Source organism: Clinocottus analis, unplaced genomic scaffold (assembly GCF_023055335.1).
Source record: "Clinocottus analis isolate CAN_PGR_092001 unplaced genomic scaffold, fCliAna1.0.p SCAF_17, whole genome shotgun sequence".
Taxonomy (NCBI): Eukaryota; Metazoa; Chordata; class Actinopteri; order Perciformes; family Cottidae; genus Clinocottus; species Clinocottus analis.
In genome coordinates this window covers 5993203-6014012 of record NW_027175898.1, presented here as the reverse complement: position 1 = coordinate 6014012, position 20810 = coordinate 5993203, and the positions used below count along the sequence as shown (strand labels likewise).

Sequence of the window (20810 nt, the reverse complement as noted above, 5' to 3'; positions counted from 1 at the left end):
GTCTCTGCTTGAGTTCACTGAATCTTTGCTGGACCTTAACTGAGATGAACTAAATAGGTGTTTGGTTTCCATGGAGCTCCCATCCTGGGTGAATGCATCCTCTGTCCTCTAATACGGTCCACTTTCCTCCAAACTTCTTCATGTGACGTTTGTTTATTCTATATGTGTGCGGAAACATGTCATTATTATATAACTGCAGAGGAAACAAGTCCAACATGAAATAGAGTGTTTTTTACATCAATTTTTCCACAGATCAGAGGTGGAGGTGCAACAGTGGAGTCTGTGTGCCTACCTTGGCTTCTGATGTGGGCTCCAGGTAACACAGCCGGTTGCCAAGCCCTTCAGCAGCCAGGCAGAACTTGCGATTCTCCTTCTGGATGCAGGCCACGCACTGGAGCACCACTTCATCATCCTGTCGAGACAAAACGGACTTCAGTCTGAGGGTCTGTGCATGTAGACTGTGTGAGTGTGTGCGTTGTGTCCCGAGAGAACCCCACTTCACCCACGCACACGCCCGCCCTCGTTCATTGATCAGGGGAGACTTTTGTGCCTTATAAGTGTTTTGTCTCTGGTCGTTTCCCACCACAGTGGTGGAGAAACAACAACAGGAGAGTCAAAAGATAACCATACATCTAGAAGCAGTCTGGGTCCTAAAGTGTTGTCACAAGGGACCTCATTCATACAGTTTTAAAAATTGAGAAATCATGCCAATTTTGACAGAACTACACTAAACAAATATATCATTTTGAGTAATCTGACATTGAGTTTGACAATTGAGTCGTTTTTGAGGATTAATAAACTGTCACATGTGATCAGAAGCACACCATATACTCTATTAAAATTATACAATTAAACAGACTCCACCACAACCAGTTATTTTAATAACTAATAAACATATAATATCTCTCCTTATTCGCACAAGTTATCTTGTTTGGTCTCTACCTCGGCCCAGCTAACTGGATGAATTTTCTGTTTAAATGTGATGATCAAACAGAGGACAACCATGGTTGATCCCTTTAAGTTGACAGAATCTCCTTTAGGCTGTTTACTCTGTTTATATGGTACAAATGAGGCAATTGATTGGAGCTTTACACAATCAAAAATGGTCATATAATGGTCGAAGTGAATTAATTAATTAATGTATATAAAAGAGAGACATTGCCACTATTCACTTCATCACTATTAACATAAATTGGCTATTGGAGTTGCCTACGACATTTGCAACCATTTTGTCTTTATTTCAGTGACACTGTTACTTAAATCTGTTAAAGTTTAGAGACCTTCCTTTGTGGATGTCTGCAGGACTTCAATAGAGATGATAATGTTTTGCAGGGGATGCGATTAAAATGATCATGAACGCATGCTCATTGACGCACAACCCTGCAGTAAGCACTACAAAAAGTAAAAGAACGCTAAGATAAGAATATGAAAATGCTCTTGATGGGATCCAATATTAGCATCAGCACAGCCATTGACGTAAGGATATTAAAGAACTCTGCAAATGTAAAAAAAAAAAATCAAATGAATAAACAATTCAACTCTTTAATGCAGTTGAGCAATGTAGGGATTTCTGTCTTTGTGAAGATGTGGCGATTGATATTACAATTGTAGCAATTTTCTACATCAGCAAAGGCAGTTGTGGAGACTCCGCCTCTTTCCCCCACGATATGCATTCTTTAGAGAGAACAGCTGAAAACAAACATCTGATGCTGCTGTTGTGTAAACGGCTTGATTATGTTGTTATCCTGTAAACGCAGAATTGGAAACAATTACTCTTCACGATAGCAGAGCAAGCGGAAATCTGCTGATACGGGCCGCTTGAGGATGGGGAGCTTCTGCACAATAGCAAGCTGCATTATTTAATGTAAGGGGGTTTGTGCTGAGAGCAGAGTGCAGCAGCAGTAGTAGTAACAGAAAAGCACTCCATTATGATGTTGCATGATGCACAAGAGAAAAATAAAGATGACTAGCTCCTATGTGTCTTCAGAAGCGTCTTTGGATGCATGTATAGTTTTGTTTAGAACATGTGTGTGTGTTCAGAAGCATGTCACGAAAATCAATATGATGTGCCTCAGGGTCCTCAGACTGCACGCATGACACTTTGTTTTAGTTCATGCTCAAATGTGTCACAGATGTGGTTCAGGCAGAGGTTCCAATGCAAAGCACAGGGAGTCTTTGCCTATGAAGATAAAGTATTGTGTTCAGCGATAACGGGTTGAGGTTATGCCGCATTCGAGGCATAGATAGTTGAGTTATCGTAATAATCAGTTTCCCAGATGTAAATAGCATTTGCACTATTTCACATAACTTCCAAGATATGACTCTCAAACTGAAATACAGTGTTGTATTCTCAATAAACAGCATTTTCATCCCCACACAACAAACTCTGCCGTGAACGTGACTTAATCGAGTAAACACTGACTGTTGGAATTGATTGTGCCATTTATGGGTGCGTTATAGGAAATACTTTATAATGCTAACAGTCTTAGATCAATATGAAAATGTTATTCATCACAGATGAAGACCGAAATGAAAATCAAGACTTGGGTGAGCTGCAACATGCAATCAGTCTCCTTGTGAGAGAGTGAGCACACGGTTGATTTGGCCAATATTAGGACCGTATTGATCCCTGCATTGCTATCCTGCCTGTCTGAGAGCCAATACACATGCACGCACACACAAAAACACACACACAAGCATCGCTTTAATCAGAGAGGCTACCACTCGTGTCTCTGTCTAGCCCACGACGAGCGCTTTTCCACCATCTCACCCCCGCACTGAAGTTTAATTACCTATCTGATATTGTGCCTCTCTGTCTCTTCCCACCTCCGTCACCGACTCTTCTTACTCAGTCACCCTGTTGCACCTGGCTGCTACAGAGGAGGCGGGGGCACTCACTGCTATCAATCATTCATAAAGTGAGGTAAGGAAAGAAGACGCTCTCCGCAATTTGGAGCTCGGTCACTTTACAAAATCTGAAGAACACATCAGACTTTGGGGGTTTCTGCTATTTTTGGCTAACTGAATGCAAAGATTTTCACAGCAACAATGAAAAAGGTCAAGCAGAGTGCTGCATCAAGAGCCAAAGAGAACTTTCTGGGCCTGTTAGAGGTAAGGAAATGAACCCCAATTCTCACTTTTGTAATAATGCAAATTACCGAAAATATGGAGTACAGTCATGTTAACCACTCTGTGAGGCTGTATTTTGGCACAGTGTTACTTTGAGCTCACGTTACCATATTAACATGCATTATGCTGATGTTTAGCAAGCATAACATTTACCTTTTTCAGCATCTTAGCATGTATTCATCAACACCTAAAAGCTAAGAAAAGCTGTCAATGATATTGTATTAAAGAGCTAGCGGTACAACGGGCCAGCCAACGTGAGACATCAGGGCACTGGTCTCTATAGATTAAAGAAAACAATAACTCTTTCAGCTGTCCTTAAACAATGTGAGGAGTGAGCAGAGTCTCCAAGGGCACCTTGAGATTGCATTTCATCACACAATTTCATCATAATACTCCCTCTCGCTCTTTCACTATTATGCCTTTGTTCTGTCTAGATCCATGCATCCACTGTCTGTGTGTGTGTGTGTGTGTGTGTGTGTGTGTGTGTGTGTGTGCGCGCATGCGTTTGTGTGTGTGCAGTGCAATAATGGCGTAAAACTCCTCTGAGACTTGTGTGAGTAACGCTGGCGCATACGGATGAGCTGGCCGTGATGACGACCCCCGTTATTTTCTTGGTTTCAACCAATCGCGCTCTCCTGGTGGGGACTAATGGCATTGGTGCAGATTTCTGCATAGTGACAGCTCGGCACACCAAAGGTCTCCTCAACAAGGCTGCAGTGAGCCAATCAACCAATGAATGCAGGACACTTTCTGCTGGAAACCAACAAAGTCCTGCCAGTGCTGCCCTACAGGCCTGACCTTGTAATGCTGCTGGCATGGACTTATAAACTGACTGCTCCTAAATAAATTATCATCGTTGACGATAGTGAGGAGTGATTACAGAGTTTATAGGCATCTAATGGGTTGTTATGTAATGGGTAGTGAAAAAATAAAATACCGGCATTAGGCCTCTTATAGGTGTGCAATTATTTAAATAGCATTCCCTTGTCTCTCCAATTCACTTTGTTTATGAATGTACGCATGGATAGTTCCAGACAACAACAAAGATGAAAAGTGCAGGGTTTGTGGAGTGTAACATATTCGTAAGTACTGGAGTAAGTAGACGCAGTCTGAACTCTCGGGAGGAGTCTGAAGTATCTAAGCAGGTAGTGCGGTGCATGCCATCAGCTTATGGGGAGAGACTCTTACACCTTATCGTGCCCTCAGCGGGGCTGCATCGCTTTGGGAAAGTACCTGGAGGCACTACAAAAGTACTGTATAGCTGGAGGCACAAAATATCATACAGACACCAAAAAGCTGGAAAGCAACGGAGGAAAACAGGATTTTATCCCTGTTTTTGAGAACCGCCAGTCTGGGTGTGATGGCAACGGAATTGCTCCGGTATTTCAAGTTTTGCTTTCATGCCCCCCATAAGGTTTGTATTACAACTGCTTGCACTATGTTACACCTAGCACTCATGACATTACCATTGCTCTTTTTCTTTCATGCAAGATATTCCGCCTCAAGTTTTAGGCATCCTCGCTGCAGAGAAAATAAACACTGCATAATAAGGACTCTGGGAGTTACAGTATTACAACTCCCAAAGCTGAGGAACAACATGACAAGTAGTGTCTTCATTAATGTGCCTCCTGTTTAAATCCCTGAAATTTTGGCTCGTGAGATGCCTTGACACCCGTCAGTCATGCATCCACATCAACAATGTGTCTCTTAAAATGTGGTAAATAAAGTTACGCATTAAAGTGCTAAAATTGCATTAACCAAAACAACCAATTGTCTGTGTGCATGCTCAAGTCTTACACAATTGCATTAGGGGCAAAAGGGTTTGAAAATATAAAGAAGTTTGTAAAGAAAAGGCAATTACACCTCCTGTTAAGAAGAAATTGCCATTGCTTAGTATGCCCCATCTAAGTAAAGGCTTCTGCTAATAAAATCCAGACTGCAATCCTTTTCTGCATTAGCTTTCTGCTCCCTGCCTCGATCTCTGAGGTCAGATTTGTTTGGTCTTCTTCAGCTTGAGCCCACACCAAAGACTCAACAGCAAACTGATCTGAAGGTTCCACCAAACGGCCTTCTGGGAGGAGGTTGAAGGGTATATGGCAGCACGGGCGAGAGGAGAAGAAGGGAAACAGGAATAGAAAAAAGCAGGTAGAGTGATAGAAAAGATCCTGCGAGCAAAGCTGATGCAGCACCCACACACACACACACACACACACACACACACACACACATGGCAGTCCACAGCACTTGCCACCACTTGCCTTTGTCCCGGTGTGACACCGCCCTACAGTGCGCTGGCTAATGAGTCTCCATCATCACCAGGGGCCGGCTGACAGTCAGCGCTGTACAGAGGCCAGCTCACGTACCGAGACTTTGTTCTGGACAGATTGATACAGTTGGTCGCACACTGCAGAACAAAATACAGCTGGGCAGTTGTTTCAACTCCTACATGCTTTCACTACCGCCTTCTCTTTCTCCTCTCACAGAGTTTGTACAGAAACAGACCAGGTGTTTCCCCGGCCTACTGGAAGGCTATTCACAGCTGTAACAGGAGAGGAGAGGAGGGACTGCAGACCGGATCCAACTGTGTTTGTGACTGAGGTACCATATTCCTTTTTGGCTATTGTTTTCTACAGTTTAATGTTTAGTCTTTAATATGCTATGTGGTATGAAATATCACAATCAAAAAGGATTTTGACTCTGGAACCGGTTGCTCCAGCATCAGGTCCTGAGCCCCGTCACAATGTAAATGTTTATTAAGTGGACATTTACACGTCACGTTGTTGCTGAACCGACAGCCAAAACTAACATCAGCTTGCTAATATATGACCTCTCAAGGGTTAATGTCATATAACATATTTGACCTGATACTTAAAAAAATGCTGATTTCAAATTTCGAGAAAGAAACTTGAAATTACAAACCGTTGATAATAACGTTTCGCTAAATTACCAAAAGACATTGTGTGATTATATTTTTCCCTCTCTTACAATACTGCATTACGCTATTAACTCTGAAGAATATGTTTCCTCGTGCATGTGTATATAATTATCACACAGTAATAAACCATATAAATAATTTGAAACAGTAAATTGTAGTTCATTTTAAAATAGCAAATCACCCTCTAAATGTATTTTTGGCAGTTATGCTACAAATTATGACGCTCCAGTGACTTCCTGTTCATAAAGTTGATAGCTTTTAATCAAACGGGGATACAGATGTTTCCTAGTAAGTCCTTTTTACATGACGTGAGTCTTCACTAGCTAAGACATTACTTAAATATACTTAAATAACTTAAATGTACAAACTGATTTTAGAAAAACTTTTTGAAAAGTTACTAAGACCTTACTGATGGATTTATGAATAGCTGTATTCATACTGTAATTGCTAATGAGGATAGAATATTAACAAGACTTGGACTGAAACTATCTACATGACAATAATTGCAGAATGTGTATTTCCTTCTTTATATCTTATTCTAAAATGGTCTTCCAGTTTTAGAGGAAGCACTGGAAGACAAGTAATGTTTGTTCCAGCACATTCAAGTGGAGATTACACATGTTTTCGGTTGGCTCCCTGTTGAAGTGATTCAGAGACTTGTATAATGATGCTCTCTCGTGCTGTGGTGTGACACCAGCAGAAATGAAAAGAGAAAGAAAGTCGGACTAAAGAGAAACAAAGCTTTGCTCTCATGACTCAGTGTGGCTGTGTCAATGGAAAAATGAATGCTCATCTTGAAGCACACTACTGAACATGCTTCACTCAGAGCACAGACGGAGCAATAGAGAGAAAGACAGACAAACAGAGCTATGGTGAGCACAAGAACTCACTCTCTCTCTCTCTCTCACACACACACACACACACACACACACACACACACACACACACACACATTCAGAGTTACACTATAAATTAACCTTGACATCCTCTAAAATGGCAGCTACTTTAAACGCTTTGGTTCGGGGACTGAGGATGACGGCTTTACAGCTTGTTATTGAACAGTGTGGCCCGTCTCTGGCACAAAATGCATGCAGCTGCATTGTGGACGGCTCTGGCACAGACACAGAAGGTAGGCTCGTTTGGAAATCATTAAAAACATTTCCCTGTTGTATTCCGTGTGGTCTACCTGTAGATCTAAACTGCTGCAAGTCAACTTTATTCATATATATATATATATATATATATATATATATATATATATATATATATATATATATAAAATGTGCAACGTCCCATTTAAGGTTAACATCAGCAACCATATTTTACAAGTCCAAGCTCTCTACACCAATATACAGCAACTCTTAGTATCACTGCACACAGAAAAATAGCTTAACTACTATTTTATCTCTCAGTTTCAGCTTGTTTTGAGGCAATTGGCTGCAAAGTGCATTGATGCACAGTCGACTTTCTAAGAATAAACAAAGAACACCACACAAGAAAACACCACCAAAGCACTGCAAACTAATCTAATCTGTGGTAGTTCAATAGCCCCATCCATATGTAATCCTCTCGGGTTGTTTGTGTGTGTGTGTAACAATCATCTGCTGCATATTGCCTAATCACTGTTGGCAATCTAATTACATAATCACCATACACTCTCGCTATACAGCTGTGAACAGCAGCAACCATATGGACAGAGGCAATCCATCGCCCAGATTGGACAGGTATGGCGATCACTGTGAGCCAAATAGCTCAGGGTGAAAAATGTCTACATCTTAAAATGGCACAGAATGTTTGGAGCTGCTGTTAGCTTTGCAAAGTAGGTGTGTATTAGCGCATAGACATAAAAAGAACACATACAGTCTGAATCCATTAGACTTGCTGCAGGTAATGTTAGGAGAAAGTTTAGAAAAACAAGTGTTACTCACGGGCAAATTAAACCCCTCCCAGATCTGGAGGTATTAAGGATGCTTCAGCAGCAGAGGAGCAGAGAAGAGAAGCTGCAAAGTGTTTCATTGCACCTTGCAGCATTGCTTCTCCTCCCTGGCGGTGGCTTCAATGTGAAAGGCTAAGTAAGCATTTTCATCACTTCCTCGCTTTCGGCCCCCACTGTCCATCCAAAGACAGAAAAACATGGCAACGGGACATCTCTTCAATATTTGAAGTGCTTTCACGTGAGGCAATAAAGATTTGACTAATATTGTATTTTTCCCCTGCCTACATGATAGCAATGAGGATGCTCAGGGGTAATATGTGACAGTGGGCTATAGCCGAGGCTCGCATCGGCAGAACAAATTGAACAAACTACTTCTCACTACCTCTGCTTCCTCTCCACAAAGTAGCCTCAGTTATCGAGGGAATTGAGACTTTCTGTGGCAGAACACAGAGAAGGGGAAAACAGGCCATTTCTACTTTCTGACAAGCAGTGTGTTGCATTTTTAGGGGAAGAGCCTTGGAGGTCCAAAGGGAGAGCCACACTAACAGGTGCATTGGCACCCATCTGGCGTCCGGGAAGCAAAGCCTGACTCACACTTTAACTGTGTCTCGCTAAAGAAAGGCAGGATTTTTTTCTAAGTGGGGTGGAGATAGAAAAGAAACCTTGCTTTTAGGTCAAGAAGTGGAATTAGGACTAGCCGACACTGTATATGTGACCTAGAAGAACAAAGGGAGCAGAGATTGCAGTATTTCAGTAATGCAAACAGCCTGTGCTCAATGCACAAGGAAAAGATGTCACGGCATTATATCAAACAACGACATTACAATGTCTGCTTGACAATGTTTTTAAGAAATAGACATTTTTAGGAAATCATTTTTTTCTTTTAACTAGACCCCCAAATCAAAGTATATTGCATGGCTCTTTAGTCTAGCTAGATTATGTGTTTACAAACTGAAGGAATCATTATTATAATTGGTGTTTTACCCTGTTCAGCTGAGACGTGGGTAATTCCCTTTATATGCAATAACAGTAATCGCAGTGTCAGCTTATCTGGGATAAAAATGCCCATTGTCCTTTAAGGCCTGACCTGACTAAAACTCTTCAGAGCCCTCAGCCACCTGGTTGCAGAGACGAGAGCTGAGATTAAACTACAGCTGAAACGCCGCTGCGTCAAACTCTATTTGTTCAGGGACTGGTGATGATGCCCAGGTGAAGAGTTTGGTGTCAAAGCTAAAGCACAGCTGAGACTCTGAGAAAATATGCATACAAGGGAAGGAGGATGGAAAGACAAAGTGCTGAAATAGTTTGACATGATGACAGTTACCAAATTTAGGGGCATATCAAGCTGAGCGACATGTCAGGAAAAAGCAGGAGGAAAAAACAGACATCCCGTCTCCTCAAGACCATTTTTACTGCATCAAATATCAACCTGCAGCACTCTGATTTATCATAGATTTCAGGAAGAGGCCATTAGGAGCTTGGTGAGGTAGTTTTGAAGTGTCAGCTCCTCAGCTATAGGCCACAGAAACACTTTTATAAGTTAGGAGTGTTAACGGGGGCAAAGAAATAAACTGAGCAACGCTGCAGAGATACTCAGCTCAGTAGGGGAATAAAAAAAAGCCTTGACTATCTCCAAGCGTTCTTTCACCTGCAGGGCTAGACAAAGACCGAAGCTTCAGAAGCAGCTTCAGTGCCACGTTGTGTCGAACACTGATGAAGCTAGCGTGGGTTGAACATGGAATATGTGCTGGCATGCATGTGTGTTCATGCAACCCCCATGAATCTTCCACCGTGCTTGCTGGCAAGGCAGCATAGTGCCTTTCTTTATAATACACATAGTTGACTCTGCAGCAACAAGACCCAATGAATATAATAATAAATAAGAGAGCGATATTGTCTTGTCTGTTCTAGCGTGGTGCAACACAGAGGTTGTTAAAGACGTATGAATATTTTATAAGGTGGGAAACGCCACCATTGTCCAATATCTGATCTAAAGGCTGAGACTTCTGTCTAGAGGGAGAACTTCACTGGATTTCTCCACAGAGCAATTGGTGTAATGTTATATGAACCGATATGTCAAGAACTTGCAAATTACTCAACGAACCCATTTTCTGTTCGTAAACATCATGACTTATTTTTATGGGCGGACGTAGAATAATGCGTTGATGCTACACTGGTTACTGAAAATAGGCCCGACAGCAGGCCATCTTTTCATCTCTCCAATAGTTTAGGCTTCTGCTGTGCAGCAGCTGTGATGGCTGAGGAGGTCAACTAAAGGATCAGCGAAACTATTGGAAACATTTTGTCTCCATCTTTGCAATGCAAATATTATAGATCTCTGGAGCCGAGAATCAGTTTATCACATTGAATCTCTACTATAGCAACTCTAGCAACTCTAGCAACTCTAGCACCCAACGACTCAGCTAGATAAAATTTTCAATGTGTAACTTTAGCCCAGTTCTCGGAGGTGATTTGTGTTTGCCTAAAGCTAAGACAATGACGTAATGATGACGTCGGCTGTGAAGGGATCTATTAAACGCCCTCAACTGATTCAACAAGACGCTCCACTAAAATGCACTGGTGACACTGGGATTACCTTTCCCACATCATAACAATTTCGGGAGTACACTTTCAGAAAACTGTCAAGGTTTGCCGAAAGACTCAGCAAACTAAGCTTAACACTTAACTTTCTGCGACAAAGTGCACCTCAACGGCAGCAGGTTGCAGCAGTAAACACTTCTCTAAATGGTCTATTAGGGGCACAGAGGGGACACAGAACATTGGACATAATTACGGCGTATACCAGAGCTGCTTTATGTGGGAGGAGGATGATTCACAAGCACGGAAAAAAGTAGTGAGCGTTTTAATGATTTTTATCTACGGTAAGAAAAATTGAGACACTGACACTGTTTCCGTGGTAACAAGTCTGTCGGTTGCACACGTGAGGAAATCCTAAAATGTTCCAGTTGCACATTATTCACTGTCATGTATTCACTGTCACGTAAGAAAGGTGAGTTCTCAGGAAGTCAACCAATAGATATGATTGTTCCTCTTGGTTTGGTGAAAATGTCCATTTAAAATGTTCACTTGAGTTCCAGCTCCAGATATCTGTCCCGTTTGAGTCTTTCCACATGAGAATACATCTCCCTAGGATGCTGTACACTATTTTGTATACAGAAAGTTTTAAATGAGCTAAACCTTTCTTGCCATCCCTGCTCTAATTAGAATTGAGGAGACAATTCTTTGAATTGTTTTGGGTAGCAAACAGTGATAACTTATGGGGGACATAGTTGATGTGGAGCAGCATATCCCACAATGTAGCTACTATTTAATGATTGAAATGAATACATATATAAAACTGAAAAAGTCTGTCAACACTGGTAGACTCACCTACACATGCACGCGCACCACATTCTTGTCTTGACTACACTGATCATACATGTAGCATCTGTGGTTTCTTCTTAGTGTAGCTTACTTCTGCCACGCAACATTCATATTTAAAATAAACTGAAAGGAGTTGTTTTAGGGAAATAGGCGTATTTGCATTTTTGCTGAGAGTTGAATGTGAAAAAGGAAAGGTGAGAAAGAAACACACCAGTATAAATTGGTTTAGGACACATATGTTCTACGACCAGTGACTAATGGATACCCACAACCTTTTGGAGTACAACATATTCAGAAATAAAGCCTAGTATGTGTGAGCCAACATTAACTGCCAAGAAGCAATGGCTAAGTAAAGTGGAGATGCAGAGATGGCCCTGCTAGCTATGGAGGAGGCAACAGCTACCAACAGACTAACAGTGGCTGGTGGTGGTGGAGGCTATGTGACACATGCACACATGGTATTTTTGGGGTTGAATTGAAAAGGGATGATAAGAAGTAAAAACAACTGGAGAACAGCCGCAAAGCAATGCACTGCAGGATACATAGAGCTAACTGGCTAACACAGAAAGTAGCTCTGTATGGTGCTCAACATGTCTTTCAAACATTAATTATGGTCATGTGATGTTACACAGACCGAAACAAGTGGTTAGTATGTCCTTCATTGGCCACAGGATGAGCAGCCCTCTTTGGTGTGCAACAATGTTATGTTTGCATGTTTTCTCTATGCTGTCAGTGGAGCTTGCAGGATTAATTACACTGCATTGTTGTTGGTCCAAAGCAGCCAACCGCGGATATCAGGAGGTGGCCAGAGCACAAAAGAAGTTACAGAGAACCAAAAGGGCTGTGGCTCATCGACGCCAGCGCTCTTTGTAAACGTAAGTAAGAAAAATCATTATACTGTACCTCCGAATAAAGTGAGTACAAAAGCTATTGTGTCCCTGGTGTGAATAACAATTAAGCGTGTTACACACAATCAATCGGTGGGTGTTATTTATTTCAATGTAATAGGGAACATATTTGTCAACACATTGTATTTGTCAGGAAGCCTTTCTTAATGCAGTTTTATGTGATATTGATGACGCTTGATAGTTTGTTTGACATAGATTTGCAGATCATTTTGAAACGTAGCGAAATGACATCAAAAAAACAAAACGAGCAAGGCTTGCCACCCTCTGATTAGAAAGTTACAAACATGAATGGCAGACATGTTGGAGGTCTACAACCAAAGAGAAAAGAACTACAGGGTCTTCTTTGGGAAGAAGCTTCCTACACTGCCTATTAAATATTCATCCTCTGAAACACCACATCAGTCAGGCCTGCTTACTGCATGCCACTGACATTACTGAGGAAATTTCTTCATTTGGTGGCACGATCAATAGCTCATTACAGCAGCTTTACACACTGTCTCTGGGCAAGCCTGCTGGCTTAATTCCCTCTACATCACAGGCCTATCTTATCTGTCCATCTTCATCACGCAACACAGAAACTCAGCCTGCTGCTGAACAACACTTCCACACAAAACCTTACACATACTTTACTTTTCTGCAAGTTGAGTTGTTGAAGGAGTCTCAGGTTATGTTAATGGTAAATATGAAGGAAATCCATTTTGCAATAGAGATATAGAAGTATATGTGCAATGCAGAAAAAGAGTATGTACTTTGTCAATACCATGCTTGCCTTATACTTAGTATAACATTGCATTCAGAGTAGTTTTTGTATAACATTGCATTCAGAGTAGTTTTTGTATAACATTGCATTCAGAGTAGTTTTTGTATAACATTGCATTCAGAGTAGTTTTTGTATAACATTGCATTCAGAGTAGTTTTTAGGGAAAAGAACCACTTTGGATCAATTCTATTTCACTCTTGCACAAGTTGGTATGCCAAAAATAAACCAGATAGCTTGTAAAAACATCTGCCAAAAAACATCAGACAAGACAATATTCTCTTTCACAATTTGCAAGAAAAGATTTTTTTTTTTTGGTTTCATGATAGAATTCCTCCACAAATGTATTTCTGAGGGAATCTCTGCACTCAAATCTGCACAATTCTGCTCAAAAAGCCTTTTGGTTCCTTACGAAACTGAGCTATTACTTTTTTTAATTCAACCATGAAATAACAGCAGACCTCATCATAATAACATTAAAGCTCCTCTCCTTAGTGTCAAGCAGAATGTGATGATGTGCTGAACTGAATTCCCATCAGTGGGAATCATTTCATGGTGATCTCTAATAATTATACACAGGGAAAGTGATAGAGGAGCCAAATATGAAGCAAGTCAGGCGTACTTGTAGCGCTAAAATATGCACAAATATGTATCAACTTATTATATTTATATATAGTTTTTTAGATAATTTGATGTTATTTTTTTCAGGATTGTGATGAAAAGTCAGTCACAACCTAAAAACATGTTATTTACAGTCTCTGCTTCAGTGATGTGGTCTAACTAAAGACAGTATACAGTTTACAAGAAAGAAAGAATATATTTCACTGAACACGTACACATATTCAAGTGCACATAACATGCAAAGACACAATTGATCACTGTGGATATGAGACGCATAAGAGCCACAGGGAGACAAGAGACAAAAGTGAAAAGCAGGAAAAAGTGAAATTGTGAAATGCAAAATATGTTCAAAGGCAAAGCAGAGTAAAAAAAGAGCAACAGCAACAAAATAACAAAAAAGATAAACCCAGCAGGGTGTTCACAGAGTCATAAGTGGGTAAGGAGGCAGCCAGCTCAGGCACTGGTGTCACAGGCATGTTGCAAAACCAAAATGAACTCTTTACAGTTTTATGTATTTCCTCTGATGTCATCGTCTGGATACAAACTGAGACCAGTGCCTTCACATAAACAAGCTAAACGCTGCCACAGTGCATTAGTCACAGCCCTAGTCTGGCCTTTGTAAAGTCCCTACTCCCACTCGTACTGCTAATAGATCACCAGAATCTGATATTCGCCTGGGAAGGATACTCACAACAGAGAAGCATGTGGCCATGTGCCCGTGCACCGCATGCTGTACCATGTTTTTACTAATGAGTGGCCTTCAGTCAGGATGGTTATACGGATTAGAACAAACAACCAAAAAACCTACTCTCTACTCTCCACCTGCTTAAATGACAATGCACAGTAGGCAAGCAATTCATTTAGAAAACTACTAATGAGCAGCCTCAGTTGATATTTTATTCACTATACTGGTTATTACAAAGTCAGTGCTGCTCAAGCTTGTGCGTCTGAGGATGTATCCAATTTCCAAACAGGACGCATGAAGATCCTGTAGAATATGCAGCCTTATTAAGGTGTCGCTGTGGGCCCCGCTGACATTAAACAGCAGTTTGGGGGAAGCATTTCACTTTCTCTCCAGGTTCATAATTAGCAAAAAGTTTCTCTTCCAGTAACATTACATTACCCATGGATGACATACCCTCACTCTTTCTCTCTCCTCCTTTCCTCCCACTGAGTTGGCTTTATAGGCAGCGGTCCGGCAGGGGTACTTTTTGCTACCACTCGAGGGAAATTACTTTGTGCTGTTGGAAAAAAGGCAGTTTGTGAACTGCTTTATCAAGCTCCTTGACTCCAATAACAAGCAACATTTGGATGCCAGCAAGAAATATATAGCTTTCACACATCCTCACAGACGGTACGCCACTTAGTGACACCTATGTTAAAGCAAGTACAGACTGTGTATGCAGTATGTTTGTGAATAGGCATATGTGCATCCAACCGAGCATTTGTTTCTGCAGGACTGACTTTCGTCATGTACTATGGATAAATGTATGTCTCTGTATATACAGTCTGTGTCTGTGTCTGTTCCTCTACACTGAGTAGTTCAGCTGTGCCTTGCTGGGACTGATGAATAATTTCTGCACTGTGCTCTGCTGTGGCATGTCTGGTGCAGCCTGACTGCACCACACAGCTACAGCTCCACATTTGCATTCAACACACACACATACACACACATACACACACACACACATACACACATACACACACACACACACACACACACACACACACACACACACACACACACACATTGTCACACTCGTGAACACCAAACTCGCTCACTGCGCCCCCATCACAACACCATCCAGCCTGTCAGCTGCTTCCCTGTGTGGACGAATGCAACAAGCTGCCGCTAAGCCCTTTTTAAAGCAACAGCAGTTTCCTTTAGTCAATGTCATTTGGATTTTTCTCCCGTGGTTACATCTGGGGGGAAATGTTCCAAGCAAGGGAAAAACATGATTAAGTTCTCAACTCTCATGAAGCTTGTTCATGAAAACTCCTGATTGTGAATTGGTGGCATTTACGTTCATGCCCAGAAATGAGGAGGAGTGGTGCTGAAATGTCAGCTCTATTTTGGAGTGGCAGGCATGCTGATGTGGTGACCTCTATGTGCTGTGGTTAAAAGGTTAGGGGACAAATAAGGAGTAGGTATCAGCTTTTTCTGAGTGAAAGAAAGGTACATTTAAAAGATCAATGGCAGGCCTGGGGATAGGTATGCCTTTCTGTGCCAAAACACTGCCTTAGTCAAGAATCCATCACTTACTGTTTGCTGTGTTTCTGATAACTAAAGGTAGTGGCACGGGTCTGCATTGGGTCTGCTTACATGACACCAGTATCTTTGTAGGCAAAATATGGTTAGTTATTAGAAGATTACTGAAACACATTGTGTTTGGAAATGTCCACAAAAAATAGCCAGGTTACAATCATTTGCATTGAAAAAACAGAAAATCTTTGCTCCGTTTACCTCAAAGTACAGCAGGTTGCGCATCTGTGAGCAGCTTGATAAAAGGGAAACTACAAACAGCATTGCCAGCAGTATGTGCAACCAAACACCTCCTGCTGTCTCGGGGTCTTTCTGGAAGACCTCCAGCGCTCTGCTCCTTCATCTAGCCGAGACGGCTGTACATTTTCAGACATGATATGCCTCTCACCATAGATGAGGAGATTATGTCCGTCAACGGTGGAAAGTGTCCAACTAATGCCAGACATTGTCCAATCTTTAACATTCATTTTCAGCTGAAGAAATATTAAATTAAAAAGGCAAATATGTTCACTGTAGTATAGAGCCAAGAAGATCAAATAGTCTACAACCTGTTTATTATTATTAACTTGCAGCTTATTTTTATGACCATATGATACAGTCTGTCTACTGGCTGTATTTCAATAAGTAAGACAGCATTAGAAACCTGGCTCTGATGCAGCAACACTATATTTTATTACAAAATGTTGCCCTCAGTTCATTTTCATAGACCTTTGATGCTGCACAGACACCCTGGGGTGCGTTTGAAAATATCACCAAACAGCATGTCCACGGGTTCAGAGCGCCATTGGCCCTCAAAGAGATACAAGTGACCACTTAATTGTGCTAATTACTTATTAAGTGAAATCACAGTGGCTGCTTTGCTGCTGTCAACCTGTCAAATTGTAGACAACTGTGACTACCACGGGGCAGCCAGGTGTATAATGCAAGTTTTACATGGGACGTACAGTGCTGTCAACTTCTTGAGACGGAGGCTGCAGGAAAGACAATAGCTGTCAGTGAGCGATGCGCAAAACAACAGCGCACTATCGCCGCCTCAAACATCTGCAAGAAGACAAGAGGGGTACCAAATGAAAGGATGCAAAAACGTGTGGGAGGAAAGCCAAGTGGCAGGGCAAAGCGACAGTAATAATCAACGTGGGGGGAAAAAAGAGCAACACGCATATATCAAGTACAAGGGAAGGGAAATGTACTTACAGTTCGGAGGAACTGGATTTCATCCTCTCCTTCTCCACCTTCAGCCATGGCTGCAAATGAGCCCGTTCAGACTCGGGAAGCCTCCGCTGGCTCCTCTCTCCTATCGATACTAGCATATAGCTAAATCCACGGCCATACAGCGGGGACACTACCGCAGCATCTGTCACTCAAGCCCCAGTGCTCAAGCCCGGCTCGCCGCCCGGAGGAGGAGGAGGAGGAGGAGCAGGAGTGCGTGTCAGCATCGGCGGGCTGGAGCAACGCGGGGACGGTGAGGCGGGGAGACGCCGGGGAGAAGCCACGTCGTGTAGCCGAGAAACGGCAGCGGGGTCTTTATCTTCGACGTCACCGGCAGACCGTTAATACAACCGCGAAACGCGCGAATATTCAAACAAAGATCATTAAACGCGTTGAAATGGTCACTGCCTCACAGGTAAGCTCGTCAGCAGTTCGTCCCGCTTTTCCGCCCCACCGCCAAGCTCCGGCTGCACAGGAAACATGCTGATGAGTGAAGAGGAAACCGGCAGCAGGGACTTCTCGTATGCAGGAGAGTCATGGGATTCAGCACCATGGTCAGCACCCGCTACTGTTAAGCATCTTCTATATAGTGCACGTGTAGCTTAGCATTAGTGTCCACGTATTGCTCCAGAGGCAATGTGTTATAAGCACTGTGGAAGTGGAAAACGTCATCCAATACCAACACCAACCTACAATATCTGCACTTAAAAATCACATTAATTTACCTTAATAAAACATCATATGCATAAGGTGTTTGCCGAGATGTAGCTAATATTTATCAATATTTTTACATTATGCGAGAAAAAAATGTGAATATATATAAAAATGTAATATATATAATATATTAGATTTTATATATATATATATATATATATATATATATATATATATTAAATATAATTAAAATAAATGCATATATTTATATATGTATATATATATTAATATGTAATATATTGTGTAAATTATAATATTATATATAATGTAAATATATTTATATTATTATATATAAATGTAAAGAGAATATTTGAGAGAATTGAGATTCAGTGCGTTTCTCTTCATTTCATGAAAAGAGAACATCACAGGAGGCAAAACTGACTTGTAATTGTTTAAGTGTTAAATTATTTAAATCGTTACGTTTGGATAAATTAATTAAATTATTCAAGATCAAATTACAATCAATTTAATTTTTAAAATATTAATGCAATGTAAATTATTTAAACTTTGTTCTGTGAACAGCGATCAGTCTAGCCTCACTGTTAAATCAAAGATGACCCTCAGCCTTGCCATAAAGAAGCCTATAGGCTCATCTTCTACAACCACGTTAAATAAACACAAGTACTCCCTTATTATTATGCGATGCCGCCCTCTAGCGTCGACACATCTGCTCCTTCCCTTCTCTCTTCAGCCGATATCAAACAAATACAGTCGACTGTAACTCAGTTGAGTGGACAGATTAAAAGCTCTGGATCCAGGAAAACTCTCTGTTCAATCGTTTGCTTCTCCTCCTTCTCCTCCATACATGTCTTTTGTGGTTAAATTTGTATACATTTTCTAGATATGCATTACAAGTGAGCAGAGTACACACATAAATACATAATATATACAGACACAGAACCATAACAAAATAAATCAAATTATATGTGTGTATGTATATGGTTGGGTTTTTAGTTCTTTTCCAAATATAATTCCAGTCCAATAGCACATTCTCCATCAGGTGTTCAAGATATTTGGCCCAGACCTGTTCAATTTGTACGGGTCCATTTATGATTACACATGCTGTTCCTCCTCTCCTGTCTTTATTACCCAATGGACCCTTTTCACAGCCGTCGTGTTTCATGTCATTGCAGAATAAATACGGGTATAGAAATCACAGCATTAGTTATGGCCCTGCTTCGTTTCGGGGGGCCGGGGCCGTGGTGTTACGCACACTGGCTCACTGGAATGGCTGACTCGCTAAATAGCACGGGACCATAATTAATTTGATTAATTACACCTGTGCTTGCCTTGCTATGACATGTCAAAATAGCTGCTGTGAAAATGGCCTGTTGACACCACCAGGCTAATCAGAACATGCTCATTTCACAACCCCCTTGTACTTCACCAGTCAGTTTACGAAAGTATAACCCTCTTGGTTTGTTGCGCCCTCCGGTCCTTCAGCCTCTACTTTACTCAACTGTTGCACACGTTACTCTGAGAGTGTTGCATGTGTACATATATATATATACATGTGTACATCTATATATATTACATATATATTTTTAAAGAGAGAAAAGAATAACCCTATGTAAAGTGTTTAAAGTTGATAGCTAATTTATGTGCATAAAAGAAGTAAAATCCTACTTTGAAGTCAAAATATTGGAGATGAAAAGGGTCAACTGCAAGTTGTTTGTAACTAGTTCATGCAGGTAAAACACACTGCTGTCTCTAAACATGTCACTGACCTCTGAAGGATTTAATGTGACCAGATGTGTGGAATTAGAGTGGTTTAGATTGGTATAGTTTTTTTAATTTTATTAAATATGATACATTCACCACCAGCATGGCTGTAGTTTTATTACATTTAATGTTTGACTATTAAATTAATCTGTGTTGCATGTGTTGGCCTCTGTGCTTCCTCTCTCCTCTCTGAAGCGTTCACAACCAGTCCAACGTGCTCCTCTTCTCAGAACTCAGGAATATTTTAAAACCCAGTCACCACATTAACTCCACACCACTGCAGCTACAATAAATAAATACATTTAGACACTTAAGTGTTCTATTGAAGACAACACCAACATTGGTAAAGGTGGGTGACAGTGTGCTCAGTGGGCCTCTGGGACGCTCGGGCTTTCGGCTCTTTTGTGCTTTCTTCCTCATCCATTCGGTCGGGCCCCAGGATTTCCAAAAGGCACAAGCTGCCTGATGATATCGAAAACAAGAAATAAGGGAAAGGAAAAAGGCATGTAAACAAGTACAAAAATAAACTATTGCTCATCTCAGCATGTTTTTTAATCTATCCTGCTCCATTACAAAAACATAAATTATAATTTGACTAAAGACATCACTTCCTTGCCAGAGATTAATACGTCAAATTCATAGTTGGAATTGAGACAGCGGAGTGGTATAATAGCAATGCATACACTGGCCACTAGGCGTCTCTGTTTAGTAAGAAATGGCACCTCGCCAGGCCTTCAAAGAGCAGGTACTTTCACATACTCTTACCTCTCTGCGTGTACAACAAAGTACTAATGTAAGCCTGATAAATACTAAACACTGCCAACGACCGTTAAATTAAATGAATTCCGGCCATTCTTCGCCCCCTCTCTTTACGACGCACAGCCTGAAACATGACATGGTCTACCTGCAAGCTGCAGCTGCACTGACTCAAAATGTGGGATGTGGATGAATACCAAGGAACCAATCACACAGCGGCAAACCAGCGCTGAGTTTATCTATTGGACCAAAGTCCTGTCAGTCACGACAGAGCAGCTCTGCGAGGCAGCGGTGAACACCAGCTGGCTGCATTACAGAGATGTGAAGAATGATTTGCCATGCCGCTAAATCGGGTGAGTAACTGTTTAATATGTGTCGAAGTGCTGCTGTGCTTTACCTGCTGCAGGTACAGTTGACTGAAACGTAATTAAATGTTTGACATTGACGTCAGGCTGTTGTGTTGCTAATGCAGAGCT

General features: G+C 41.3%; 2 protein-coding genes across 17 annotated transcripts in view; one reads left to right on the top strand and one right to left on the bottom strand.

Moving 5' to 3' along the window:
- LOC137787478 (ryanodine receptor 3-like) overlaps positions 1 to 17439 on the bottom strand; it is a 93600-nt gene extending 76161 nt beyond the window's left edge. For all 15 annotated transcript variants that reach the window (XM_068579962.1, XM_068579958.1, XM_068579961.1 and 12 more), the window contains exons 1-2: positions 17128 to 17439; positions 293 to 412 (exon numbers count right to left, since the gene is read on the bottom strand). In XM_068579962.1, coding sequence (XP_068436063.1) covers positions 293 to 412; positions 17128 to 17175 — 168 coding nt within the window. In that variant the 5' untranslated portion in view covers positions 17176 to 17439. The remainder of the gene's footprint in view (positions 1 to 292; positions 413 to 17127) is intronic.
- Positions 17440 to 20645: 3206 nt separating this feature from the next.
- LOC137787718 (formin-like) overlaps positions 20646 to 20810 on the top strand; it is a 48877-nt gene continuing 48712 nt past the window's right edge. For both annotated transcript variants that reach the window (XM_068580421.1, XM_068580420.1), the window contains exon 1: positions 20646 to 20687. The gene's annotated coding sequence lies outside the window, so the exon portion shown is untranslated. The remainder of the gene's footprint in view (positions 20688 to 20810) is intronic.